The sequence below is a fragment of the Rana temporaria genome, chromosome 9, assembly GCF_905171775.1.
Source record: "Rana temporaria chromosome 9, aRanTem1.1, whole genome shotgun sequence".
NCBI classification, from domain to species: domain Eukaryota; kingdom Metazoa; phylum Chordata; class Amphibia; order Anura; family Ranidae; genus Rana; species Rana temporaria.
This window is the reverse complement of record NC_053497.1, coordinates 9,573,827-9,588,359: the sequence shown is the minus strand read 5'-3', so window position 1 is coordinate 9,588,359 and position 14,533 is coordinate 9,573,827. Positions and strand designations below refer to the sequence as shown.

Genomic DNA, 14,533 nt, shown 5'->3' with positions numbered 1-14,533 from the left:
TTCGAAAAAATGACGTCAGTTTGCGCAAAGCGCGGCGGGAATTTTGAAACGGAGCATGCGCAGTAAGGTCCGGCGCGGGAGCGCGCCTAATTTAAATGGCACACGCCCCTTAAAATTACGCGGGCTTACGCCGGAGGCCGCCAGCGTAGGTTTTCATTGCAAGTGCTTTGTGAATCAGGCACTTGCGATGAAAACTTGCGGAGGTGTAACGTATCTACGATATCTACGATACGTTACGCCGCCGCAGTTCTACGTGAATCTGGACCACAATTCCCCAAAAAATTATAATGAAACAAAATAAAGAGTTTATAAAAAAAAAAAAGGAAAAACAATTTGAAAAAAAATAAAAAAAAAATAATGAAAATTATATTTAAATAATTGAAAATGAATTAGATTTTTTTTTTTTATTTAATAAAAAAAATTGAAAATGTATTTGAATTTAAAAAATGCGGAAATTAATTTGAAAATTTTGAAACTGAATTTGGATTCGAAATAAAAAAATGAAAATTATATTAAAAAAATAGAAAATGAATTTTGAAATCAGAGATGTGCCAGTAAAAGGAGCGTGTGACTTCAGGGGGAGGAATGTTTTGCAACACATTCCAGGAGGAAGTCATTAGCATTTTCTGGTAGAAGGCCAGACAATAATAAGCGATTTTGCGGAATAACGTTCTTATTGGACGTCTCCAACTTACCAGCAGACCTCAGTGTTTGATTGGGCAACTGTGTGACGATTCAGGTTTAATGTTGATAAATGGAAAGTTCTGCATTTGAGAGGTAAAAATATGCCTCATATATTCTAGGAAGAGGAACGTCTGGATGAGTCAATGGTGGAGAAGGGTGTTCTGCTAGATCAGTGTTCTCCAAACTGCAACCCATGATGGGGCACTATTCCTCCCACTGAACACTATTCCCCCCACTGACACCAATGATGGGGCACTATTCCTCCCACTGAAACCAATGATGGGACACTATTCCTCCTACTGATACCAATGATGGGACACTATTCCTCCCACTGATACCAATGATGGGACACTATTCCTCCTAATGATACCAATGATGGGACACTATTCCCCCCATTGATACCAATGATAGGGCACTATTCCTCCCACTGATACCAATGATGGGACACTATTCCTCCCACTGATACCAATGATGGGGCACTATTCCCCCCCACTGACACCAATGATGGGACACTAATCCTCCCACTGACTCCAATGATGGGACACTATTCCTCCCACTGACACCAATGATGGGACACTATTCCTCCCACTGATACCAATGATGGGACACTATTCCTCCCACTGATACCAATGATGGGACACTATTCCTCCCACTGACACCAATGATGGGACACTATTCCTTCCACTGATACCAATGATGGGACACTATTCCTCCCACTGATACCAATGATTGGACACTATTCCTCCCACTGATACCAATGATGGGACACTATTCCTCCCACTGACACCAATGATGGGACACTATTGCCCCCATTGATACCAATGATGGGACACTATATATATATATATATATATATATATATATATATATATTAGGGTGACCACATTTCCAAACTGCCATTCAGGGACACCCCCCCCCCCCAAAAAAAATACGTTTTTTTACATATTTTTTTTGCCAGTTTTGGGGGCAGGGGCGTATCATGAAATCAGCGGGCCCGTGACAGGGGACTGGGTGACAGGGGACTGGGTGACAGAGGGCTGGGTGACAGAGGGCTGGGTGACAGAGGGACAGAGGACTGGGTGACAGAGGACTGGGTGACAGAGGGACAGAGGACTGGGTGACAGGGGACAGGGTGACAGGGTACTGGGTGACAGGGGAATGGGTGACAGGGGAATGGGTGACAGGGGACAGGGTGACAGGGGACAGGGTGACAGAGGGCTGAGTGACAGGGGAGTGGGTGACAGAGGGCTGGGTGACAGGGGACAGGGTGACGGAGGGCTGGGTGACAGGGGACTGGGTGACAGGGGACTGGGTGACAGGGGACTGGGTGACAGGGGACTGGGTGACAGAGGGCTGGGTGACAGGGGGCTGGGTGACAGGGGACTGGGTGACAGGGTGACAGGGGACAGGGTGACAGGGGACAGGGTGAAAGAGGGCAGGGTGACAGAGGGCTGGGTGACAGAGGGCTGGGTGACAGGGGAGTGGGTGACAGGGGAGTGGGTGACAGGGGAGTGGGTGACAGAGGGCTGGGTGACAGGGGGATGGGTGACAGAGGGCTGGGTGACAGGGGGCTGGGTGACAGGGGAGTGGGTGACAGAGGGCTGGGTGACAGAGTGTCTGGGTGACAGAGGAGCTGGGTGACAGAGGAGCTGGGTGACGGAGAGCTGGGTGACAGAGGGACAGGGTGACAGAGTGACTGGGTGACAGAGGGACTGGGTGACAGAGGGACTGGGTGACAGAGGGACTGGGTGACAGAGGAGCTGGGTGACAGAGGGACTGGGTGACAGAGGGACTGGGTGACAGAGTGACTGGGTGACAGAGGGACTGGGTGACAGAGGGACTGGGTGACAGAGGGACTGGGTGACAGAGTGACTGGGTGACAGAGGAGCTGGGTGACAGAGTGACTGGGTGACAGAGGGGCTGGGTGACAGAGGGACTGGGTGACAGAGGGACTGGGTGACAGAGTGACTGGGTGACAGAGGAGCTGGGTGACAGAGGAGCTGGGTGACAGAGGGACTGGGTGACAGAGGGACTGGGTGACAGAGTGACTGGGTGACAGAGGAGCTGGGTGACGGAGAGCTGGGTGACGGAGAGCTGGGTGACGGAGAGCTGGGTGACAGAGGGACAGGGTGACAGAGGAGCTGGGTGACGGAGAGCTGGGTGACAGAGTGACTGGGTGACAGAGTGACTGGGTGACAGAGGAGCTGGGTGACGGAGAGCTGGGTGACAGAGGGACAGGGTGACAGAGTGACTGGGTGACAGAGTGACTGGGTGACAGAGTGACTGGGTGACAGAGTGACTGGGTGACAGAGTGACTGGGTGACAGAGGGACTGGGTGACAGAGGGACTGGGTAGAGAGATATTATACAGTCCAGATTACAATTTGCAGGGGCAGCAAAGGTGACAGAGAAAGGGGGGTGCACCATGCAACCCCCCCCTCCCCCCTCCCTCACTGTCACCTCTGCTGCCCCTGCAAATTGTAATCTGTACTGTATAATATCTCCCCCCATTGCATGGTCAACCCCCCCCCCCTCCCCTGCACCTACCTTTTCTGCCCCTGCTCCAAGGATGGCCGGCGCCGCGGCGCAGCGGAAGTCGGGACTCGCGGGAGGTCGGGACTCAGGACGGGCGGCGGATCGAGTCCAGCTGAGCAACCGAGGCCTGGAGGGGAGGAGGAGGAGGTCTTGGTCTGTGCCGCTAACGGTGAGTGACTCACTTGCCTGTTACGCTGCTGCTCTCTCTGCAGCAAGAACCGCGGCTGGCCGCTGGAGGAGGAGGAGATGGGGGTGGAGTCGGAGGCCGCAGAGAGAGCGGGACACTGCGGTGACGTCACTGGTTGCTACAAGCCAAGCGGGGCTTCCCTAGCAACCAGTGATTTAGAATCATTTAATTACAGCTGCAGCAGCGGCAGTGAGTGTGGCAGGCAGTTGATTCCGGGACTCTCCATTGTCCCGGTTTGAAGGCTCCCGGGACACGGGACAAAAGTGTATATTACGGGACGATCCCGGGCAAACCGGGACACGTGGTCACCCTAATATATATATATATATATATATATACACACACACACACACACACACACACATATATATATATATATAAAACACACTTAATTTTTTTATACACTGTATATTTTTTTATATATATATTACACTTATTTTTTTTTATATACAGTACATATATTTTTATACACTTTACAAGGTTGCTAACAAGCAATTATAATTATTATTATTTTTTTACACTTTTTTATTTTTTTACTTTATGCTAGCACAAGGATACTAACTACTAAGGGTCAGATTCTCTTAGATCGGCGTATCTTCGCGCGGGCGCAACGTATCCGATTTACGTTACGCCTCCGCAACTTAGACGGGCAAGTGAAGTATTCTCAAAGCACTTGCTCCGTAAGTTGTGGCGGAGTAGCGTAAATCGGCCGGCGTAAGCCCGCCTAATTCGAATTTGGAACAGGGGGGCGTTTGTTATGTAAAATAGCCATGACCCGACGCATGCGCCGTCCGTGGACATATCCCAGTGTGCATTGCTCCAAATACGCCGCAAGGACCTATTGGTTTCGACGTGAACGTAAATGACGTCCAGCCCCATTCACGGACGACTTATGCAAACGACGTAAATTTTTCAAATTTCGCCGCGGAAACGGTACTTAACATTGGTACGCCGCATGTACGCCTCATATAGCAGGGGTAACTTTACACCGGGAAAGGCCTAACGTAAACGGTGTATCTGTACTCCGTCGGCCGGGCGTACGTTCCTGAATTCGCGTATCTAGCTGATTTACATATTTCTAGGCGTAAATCAGCGTACACGCCCCTAGCGGCCAGCGTAAATATGCAGTTAAGATCCGACGGCGTAAGAGACTTACGCCGGTCGGATCTAATAGAAATCTATACGTAACTGATTCTAGGAATCAGGCGCATAGATACGACCGCCCAGATTTAGAGATACGACGGCGTATCTGGAGATACGCCGTCGTATCTCTTTTGAGAAATGTTTGAGTATATGTTTTTACACTTTTATTTTTTTATAGAATATATATATATATATATATATATATATATATATATATAGTATAAATAATAAAAATACATGTTTTTAAGAACCCCCGTCACCTCCACACACCCCCCATATAAAAAGCAGACTCCTAATTTCTCCATAAAGTGGACCTGTCACCCGCGCATAATTTACGGAGGCGCAGGGCAACGTTTTTGCCCTGCGCCCCCGCAAATTTGCTCCGCTGCCCTTGATTCACGGAGCAGAAGCTCCGTAAATTGCGCGGGCGCCCCGGCAAAATGCCCGGCGCAAGAGCACGCAATTTAAATGATCCCGTAGGGGGCGGGAATCATTTAAATTAGGCGCGTTCCCGCGCCGATCGTAGAGCGCATGCTCCGTCGGGAAACTTTCCCGACGTGCATTGCGGCAAATGACGTCGCAAGGACGTCATTTGCTTCAAAGTGAACGTGAATGGCGTCCAGCGGCATTCACGATTCACTTACGCAAACTACGTAAAATTCAAATTTGGCGACGCGGGAACGACGGGTATACGTAACATGGGCTGCTCCTGCTAATAGCAGGGGCAGCCTTGCGCGAAAACCGCCGTACGTAAACGGCGTAAATTGCGTACGCAGGGCTCGCGCAACGTTTGAATCGGTGTTAGTATGCAATTTGCATACTATACGCTGAGCACAACGGGAACGCCACCTAGCGGCCATCGCAAGAATGCAGCATAAGATATGCGGGCATAAGAGCATTATGCCGCGCAGATCTTAGGCTGCAGTCGGCGTAACGAGGTTCCTGAATCAGGAGCATTCGATACGCCGGGGCAAGTAAGCAATTGCGCTGCGTACCTTATGGTTACGCAGGCGCAATTGGTTACTGAATCTGGGCCAATGTTTTACAGCACCTGTGTCACTCTCATACACACCTCATATAAAAAGCAGATTTCCCATATCTCCATAAAGAGGATCCGTCACTTGCCCATGTTATCAGATAGGAGGCTTCTTAGCCCCTCTGTGATAGCAATAAAGTTAAAAAAAAAGAAGTGTAAAAAAATAAAAATAAAATAAATGATATAAAAAAAAAATGTTTTTAAGCACCCCCATACACACCCCATATACAACGTAGACCCCCCCCCCCAATGTCTATAAAGAGGAACAGTCACCCGCCCATGTTATTACATAGGAGGCTTGTTAGCCCCCCTGTCATAGCAATAAAGTTAAAGAGAAAATAAAGAAATTGTGTATAAAAAGAATTATATTAAATATTTAAAAAAAATGTTTAAGCACCCCTAACCCCCCCCCCCCCCCGTCATCCCCATACAAAAATTAGACCCCCAATGCCTCTATAAAGAGGACCTGTCACCAGCCCATGTTATCACATAGGAGGCTTAGTGATAGCAAATAAAATTTAACGAAAACATAAAAAAAAAAATCATATAAAAAGATATAAAATAAAAAATTTTAAGCACCCCCGGCACCCCCACACACCTCATACAAAAAGCAACCCCCCCCCCCCAATGTCTCCATAAAGAGGACCTGTCACCCATATTTGTGTTATCACACAGTAGGCTTGTTAACCCTTTGTAATAGCAGCGAAGTAAAAAATAAAACTGAAAACAAAAAAATAAGTAAAAAATAAAAAAAAAAGGATATGGCTTCTATTTACTCGACACAACCCCTTCTTTTATATTTTACCAAAACATTGGGTGTAACATTGCGTTTGATCGCACTAAAATTCATTTAAGTGAATTTTATTTCCCGAAAATAAAATGTTTGATAAACAGCTGCGCAATTATCATGCAACATAGAAAATTGCAACGGCCACCATTTGATTCTCCAGGGTCTCAGCTTTCCGGGAATATATACTTTTTCGGGAGGATGTAGCAATTTCTATTTGATAAGATTCAATGAGTGCGTACATTTTATTTTTTTACATTTTTTTTTCAATTTCCACCTGTAGACAAACGGTTAAAAGGACTGCGCAACAGTTGTGAGGTTTCTTAAAGGGACGGTACACCATTTGTTACATTGTCACGAGAGACTGTTCAGGGCTCCAACGCGGACTCGTGAGTTCACCAAAGGACGAGTTCAGAGATTATTTTACCGTTCGATCAGCGAGAAAAGATGAATGGATCCGATGAATAACGTTGCATTGGTTACAACTGTCTGTTTCACCGAGTTTTTACCGAGATTTCACCAAGATTTCACCGAGATTTCACTGAGATTTCGCCGAGATTTCGCCGAGATTTCGCCGAGATTTCGCCGAGATTTCGCCGAGATTTTACTGAGATTTCACCAAGATTTCACCGAGATTTCACCGAGATTTCACCGAGATTTCACTGAGATTTCACCAAGATTTCACTGAGATTTCACTGAGATTTCACCGAGATTTCGCCGAGATTTCGCCGAGATTTTACCGAGATTTTCACCAAGATTTTTCTCGAGATTTCACAGAGATTTCGCCAAGATTTCGAGGGCGTCACCGGATTGAGTTGGAAGCTGCGCCCACCGACTTATTAAATCAAAAACGTATTTACATTTAAATTTTAAAAAAAAAAAATTGTTTTACTTTTATAATGCCTTTCCCTTTAAGAGTCGGAGCCTGCCGATCTCCGTGAGGTCACCAGAGTTCAGCGGCTGGCTTGTTTACAAACAATGTCACGTGATCACCGGTGATGTCAGAGTGATGATCACGTGACCGTCACGGCTGCCAGATCTGACTTTAACCACTCGCTGGCCGGACTTTTTCTGACACGTTTTTTTTTTACAAGTTTAAATCTGTATTTTTTTGGGCTAGAAAATTTACTTAGAACCCCCAAACATTATATATATATATCTATATCTACATAATTATATTTATATACACACACACATTTTTTTTAGCAGAGACCCTAGAAAATAAAACGACGACATGGCAATTTTTTTATATCACACGGTATTTGTACACCAATTTTTTGGGGAAAATACACTTTAGCCCTGGTTCACACTGGGCTGCGGGAGTGAAGCCGTGCGAGTTCAGCTGAACTCGCACGATTTCACTCCCGCCGGCAGTCCCGATTTCGGACGCGATTTAAGAGACATCTGTGCAGGTTTCTGCACAGATGTCTATGTAAATCGCGGCCCGAAATCGCAAAAAGTAGTACAAGAACTACTTTTTGAAATCGGTGCAGCGCCGCAGATGCGGCGTCGCACCGATTAGGACGGCGCCATTGCCGACAATTGGAGGAATTTGAAATGCGATTTCACATGTGAAATCGCATCTCAAATCGAATGAAATCGCACCCAGTGTGAACCTGGGCTAAATGCAGTGGTCACCAACTCCTATCCTCAGGGCCCACTAACAGGCCAGGTTTGCAAGATAACTGAAATACATCACAGGTGATATAATTTGCTGCTCAGTGATTGCAGTATTCTAGTCTGCATCTCCCCCAACGTAATACATAAAACCTGGCCTGTTAGTGGCCCCTGAGGACAGGGTTGATGACCACTGCTTTAATGAATTAGAATATTTTTTTTTCTTTTTTTAGAAAAATAAATAAAAATATATATATTTTATAATATTTTGTAATTAAGTATTTTTTCTCCTTCACAATGGGCACTGATGAGTACTTAAAGGTGCCACTGCTGAGGCTGCACTGATAGGCACCACTGATGGGCACTGATAGGTCATAACTTGATGGGCACTGCTGAGGCTGCACTGATAGGCACCACTGATGGGCACTGATAGGTCATAACTTGATGGGCACTGCTGAGGCGGCACTGATGAGTACTAATAGGTGCCACCGCTGACGCTGCACTGATGGGCACTGCTGAGGTGACACTGATGGGCACTGTTGAAGTGACACTGATGGGCACTGATAGGTGGCACTGATGGGCAGTGCTGAGGCGGCACTGGTGAGGCGGCACAATTGACGCAGCACTGATGAGTACTAATAGGTGCCACCGCTGACGCTGCACTGATGGGCACTGCTGAGGTGACACTGATGGGCACTGTTGAAGTGACACTGATGGGCACTGATAGGTGGCACTGATGGGCAGTGCTGAGGCGGCACTGGTGAGGCGGCACAATTGACGCAGCACTGATGAGTACTAATAGGTGTCACCGCTGAGGCTGCACTGATGGGCTCTGCTGAGGTGACACTGATGGGCACTGATAGGTGGCACTGATGAGCACTGGTGAGGCGGCACCGATGACGCAGCACTGATGAGTACTAATAGGTGCCACCTCTGAGGCTGCACTGATGGGCACTGCTGGGGCGACACTGATGGGCACTGCTGAGATGACACTGATGGGCACTGTTGAAGCGACACTGATGGGCACTGATAGGTGGCACTGCTGAGGCAGCACTGATGAGTACTAATAGGTGCCACCGCTGAGGCTGCACTGATAGAGACGGCACTGATAGGCGGCACTCATGGGCACTGATGGGTCATAACTTGGTATTTTCCCCGAGTCACTCTATTCTATATAAAATAAGATCATTCGATCTGGAGAGAAAATAGCTGAATAACATTCGATCTTTCCTCCACTCACACGGAACGAAGTTTCCCTTTCCCTTCCGATCGATTTCTATCGGTTTCCATCAAACCGAGTGGAACGTCCCAATTTGTCAATCAATTTTCACCGATCAGCAGCAGTGAGATAAACGATGTAACACTCGCTTTTTTTGATGCTCTGGAAAGACAGCAACAACGAGCGCCCGGAGGCGATTCCGTTCGCATGCGCCGCACTATATACGTTTTCATTCAACAGAAGGACACGCCCACACAGAAGTATCCAATCAGGGGAACCCTTTTTTACTACACACGACGGGAGATCTAAGGGAGGCCGTACAATCAGATTGTATGGTGTATTGGCCACCACGTGAAGGACCTATGACTGTACGGAATTTGTATCCAATCAGGTGAGCCTCTTTCTCCGCAGAGCCGACCGATCGAATGGACTTTGTACAATCAGATTGTATCGTCTTTTGGCCACTTTTAAGAGATATCATACAATCAGATTGTACAGTCTGCGGCCCGACTGAGATTTTTTCCTTTCTATGTAATAACCCCCCCCCACACACACACACAACGTATCCAATTTTGTATCCAATCAGGTGAGCACCGATTAGGTTGTACAATCAGATTGTACAGTGTGTGTGGCCACCGTGCGATTTTCCCATTCTATGTAATAGAAGGACAACCCCCCACAAAATGCATCCAATTTGTATCCAATCAGATGAGCCAATCGGTCTAATGGACTTTGTACAATCAGATTGTATTGTGTGTGGTGACTTTTAAGGATCTCATACAATCAGATTGTACAGCCAGTGTGTGGCCACCAATACTACAGAATCCAGGGACAAAACGACACAGCGTATCCAATCGGGCGAGCCCCTTTCATTACATAGTGGATGGTAAGTCGTACAATCGGATTGTACAGTGTGTGTGGCCACCATGAGAGTAACCGATACCATGTAATAGAAGGACAAACCTACACAACGCATCCAATTCGTATCCAATCAGACGAGCCTCCTTTCTCTGCAGAGCCCACCAATCGAATGGACTGCGTACAATCAGATTGTACAGTGTGTGTGTGGCCAGACTGAGAGTTTCCCATTCTATGCAATAAAAGGTCAACCCCCCACACAACGTATCCAATCACAGGAGCCTCCTTTCTCTGCCGATCTAAAGCAGATTGTACAATCAGATTGTATAGAGTGTGGCCACTTTGAAGGATATCATACAATCAGATTGTACAGTGTATATTCACCACGAGAGTTACCGATACCAATAAGGACAACCCTACGTAACCAATTTGTATCCAATCAGGTGAGCCCTCTTATTACATAGTTGATAGGTGGTTGTACAATCAGATTGTATAGTGTGTGTGGCCAGATTGAGATTTTCCCATTCTATGTAATAGAAGGACAACCCCCACAAAATGCATCCAATTTTTATCCAATCAGGTGAGCCTTTCTCTGCAGAGCCAATCGGTCTAATGAACTGTGTACAATCAGATTGTATAGTGTGTGGCCACATTGAAGGATATCATACAGTCAGATTGTACAGCGTGTATGTGGCCAGATTGAGATTTTCCCATTTTATGTAATAGGACAACCCCCCCGACACAACGTATCCAATTTTGTATCCAATCAGTTGAGCCCTGATTAGGCTGTACAATCAGATTGTATAGTGTGTGGCCACCATGAAATTTTCCCATTCTATGTAATAGAAGGACAAACCCCACACAACGCATCCAATCTATATCCAATCAAATGAGCCAATCGGTCTAATGGACTTTGTACAATCAGATTGTATGATATCCTTCAATGTGGCTACACTATACAATCTGATTGTACAAAGCCCATTAGACCGATTGGCTCTGCGGAGAAAGGCTCCTCTGATTGGATACAAATTGGATACGTTGTGTAGGGGGGTTGTCCTTCTATTACATAAAATGGGGAAATCTCATGGTGGCCACACACACTGTACAATCTGATTGTACAACCTAATCAGGGCTCAACTGATTGCATACAAATTGGATACGTTGTGTAGGGGGGGTTGTCCTTCTATTATATAGAAAATCTCAATCTGGCCACACACACTGTACAATCTGATTGTATGATATCCTTCAATGTGGCCACACACTATACAATCAGATTGTACAGTGTGTGTGGCCAGATTCAGATTTCCCCATTCTATGTAATAGAAGAACAACCCCCACACAATGCATGCAATTTGTATCCAATCAGGTGAGCCCTTTCTCTGCAGAGCCGACCGATCGAATGGACTTTGTACAATCTGATTGTATAGTGTGTGGCCACATTGAAGGATATCATACAATCAGATTGTACAGTGTGTGTGGCCACCATGATATCTTCCCATTCTATATAATAGAAGGACAACCCCCCCCCCCACACACACACACAATGCATCCAATCAGGTGAGCCCTTTCTCTGCAGAGCTGACCGATCTAATGGACTTTATACAATCAGATTGTACAGTGTGTGGCCACCATGAGATTTTCCCATTCTATGTAATAGAAGGACAACCCCCCCCCCCCCCACACACACACACACACACAACGTATCCAATCAGGTGAGCCCTTTCTCTGCAGAGCTGACCGATCTAATGGACTTTGTACAATCAGATTGTACAGTGTGTGTGGCCACTTTTAAGGATATCATACAATCAGATTGTACAGTGTGTGGCCACCATGAGATTTTCCCCATTCTATGTAATAGAGGGACAATCCTACACAACGCCTCCAATTTGCATCCAGGAGAAGCCTCCTCTTCCTCTGAAGAGATGACCGATTGTACAATCAGATTGCATAGTGTATGGCCCGCTTTTGTATTTACCTTGCCGGGAGGAGGAGGGGGAAGGTTCCCGAAGGTCTGGTAGAGGGTGAGGCAGAACAATCCGAGGAGGGCGAGGGAGGAGACGGTGACGGCCCATTGGAGCCTCCTGAGCCTCCGGTCCTGCGCCCGCTGCGCGCCGATCAGCCTCCGAGTCGCCTCTTCCGGGAGCATCTCCACCCCGACGTCCACGTTCCCCTCCATGGAGTCGTCACGTCGCCCGACCACCAGCTTCTCCTTCCTTCCTCCATTGACCGATAAATAAAGGCACCCGAAAAAAGTCCGCCCCTCCCATTCCCGAGGGGGGGGGGGGGCGGCTCCGCCCACAAACCGATACGCCCGATACTCGACTGGACGGAGGAGACGTTGTGCCAGGAAAGTCCCACAGGAGGTGAAAGGATAACGAGGGCGTGTGTGTGGGCGAGAGCGAAACCAACCAGGAAGGACCAGATCTCCGCCCCCCCCTTCAAACAACGGGACTCTTCCACGTTTTATTCTTCGTTGTGTACAAAAGACGAGAGAGCGAGAAGGGGAAGTTCTGAGGGGGGGAGGGGGGAGGAGAAGACACAACATTCAAAGGCAACAACTTTCCCAAAACTAAAATACAAAACTGCGGGGGAAGGTGATTGGCTAACGTCCTAATAGGTGTGTCCGTGTGAGAGAGGAACTCCGAGAGTACAATCCACGAGAACACGACCCCCGAGAGTACGACCCCTGAGAGTACGACCCCTGAGAGTACGACCCCGAGAGTACGATCCCTGAGAGTACGATCCCTGAGAGTACGATCCCTGAGAGTACGACCCCCGAGAGTACGATCCCTGAGAGTACGATCCCTGAGAGTACGATCCCCGAGAGTAAGACCCCCGAGAGTACGATCCACGAGAGTACGACCCCCGAGAGTAAGACCCCCGAGAGTACGATCCACGAGAGTACGATCCACGAGAGTACGACCCCCGAGAGTACGACCCCCGAGAGTACGATCCCCGAGAGTACGATCCCTGAGAGTACGACCCCCGAGAACACAACCTCCGAGAGTACGACCCCCGAGAGTACGACCCCTGAGAACATGACCCCCCGAGAACACGACCAACACGACCTCCAAGAGTAAGATCCCTGAGAGTACGATCCCTGAGAGTACGACCCCTGAGAGTACGATCCCTGAGAGTACGACCCCCGAGAGTATGATGCCTGAGAGTACGACCCCCGAGAGTACGACCCCGAGAGTACAACCACTGAAAGTATGACCCCGAGAGTACAATCCCTGAGAGTACGACCCACAAGAGTACGACACCTGAGAACACGACCCCCGAGAGTACGATCCCTGAGAGTACGACCCCCGAGAGTACGACCCCCGAGAGTACGACCCCTGAGAGTACGATCCCTGAGAGTACGATCCACGAGAATACGATCCCTGAGAGTACGATCCCTGAGAGTACGATCCACGAGAGTACGATCCCTGGGACTACGACCCCCGAGAGTACGATCCACGAGAGTACGACCCCCGAGAGTACAATCCACGAGAGTACGATCCCCGAGAGTACGATCCCCGAGAGTACGATCCACGAGAGTACGATCCCTGAGAGTACGATCCATGAGAGTACAACCCCCGAGAGTACAACCTCCAAGAGTACGACCCCTGAGAGTACGACCCCTGAGAGTACGACCCCTGAGAGTACGATCCCTGAGAGTACGATCCACGAGAATACGATCCCTGAGAGTACGACCCCCGAGAGTACGACCCCCGAGAGTACGATCCCTGAGAGTACGATCCACGAGAGTACGATCCCTGAGACTACGACCCCCGAGAGTACGACCCCTGAGAGTACGACCCCCGAGAGTACGATCCCTGAGAGTACGATCCACGAGAGTACGATCCCTGAGAGTACGATCCCTAAGAGTACGACCCCCGAGAACACGACCTCCAAGAGTAAGATCCCCGAAAGTATGATCCCAGAGCGTACAACCGCCGAGAGTATGATCCTCAAAAGTACGACCCCAAGAGTACGACCCCCGAGAATACGCCCCCCCCACCCGAGAATACAACCCCCGAGAGTACAACGATCCACGAGAGTACAATCCTCGAAAGTATGATCTCTGAGAGTACAATCCCGAGAGTATGACCCCCGAAACTACGACCCCCGAGAGTACGATCCACGAGAACACGACCTCCAAGAGTACGACCCCCGAGAGTACGATCCCTGAGAGTACGACCCCCCGAGAGTACGATCCCTGAGAGTACGACCCCCGAGAGTACAATCCACGAGAGTACGACCCCTGAGAGTACGACCCCCGAGAGTACGATCCACAAGAGTACGACCCCCGAGAATATGATACCTGAGAGTACAACCCACAAGAGTACGACCCCCGAGAGTACGACCCCCGAGAGTACGACCCCTGAGAGTACGACCCCGAGAGTACGATCCCTGAGAGTACGATCCCTGAGAGTACGATCCCTGAGAGTACGATCCCTGAGAGTACGACCCCCGAGAGTACGAT

The 14,533-nt window shown here is 48.4% G+C and overlaps 1 protein-coding gene across 1 annotated transcript in view; it reads right to left on the bottom strand.

Moving 5' to 3' along the window:
• TNFSF15 (TNF superfamily member 15) overlaps positions 1-12,514 on the bottom strand; it is a 28,103-nt gene extending 15,589 nt beyond the window's left edge. The window contains exon 1 of the mRNA XM_040322753.1: positions 12,041-12,514. Coding sequence (XP_040178687.1) covers positions 12,041-12,241 — 201 coding nt within the window. The 5' untranslated portion in view covers positions 12,242-12,514. The remainder of the gene's footprint in view (positions 1-12,040) is intronic.
• Positions 12,515-14,533: the final 2,019 nt, after the last annotated feature.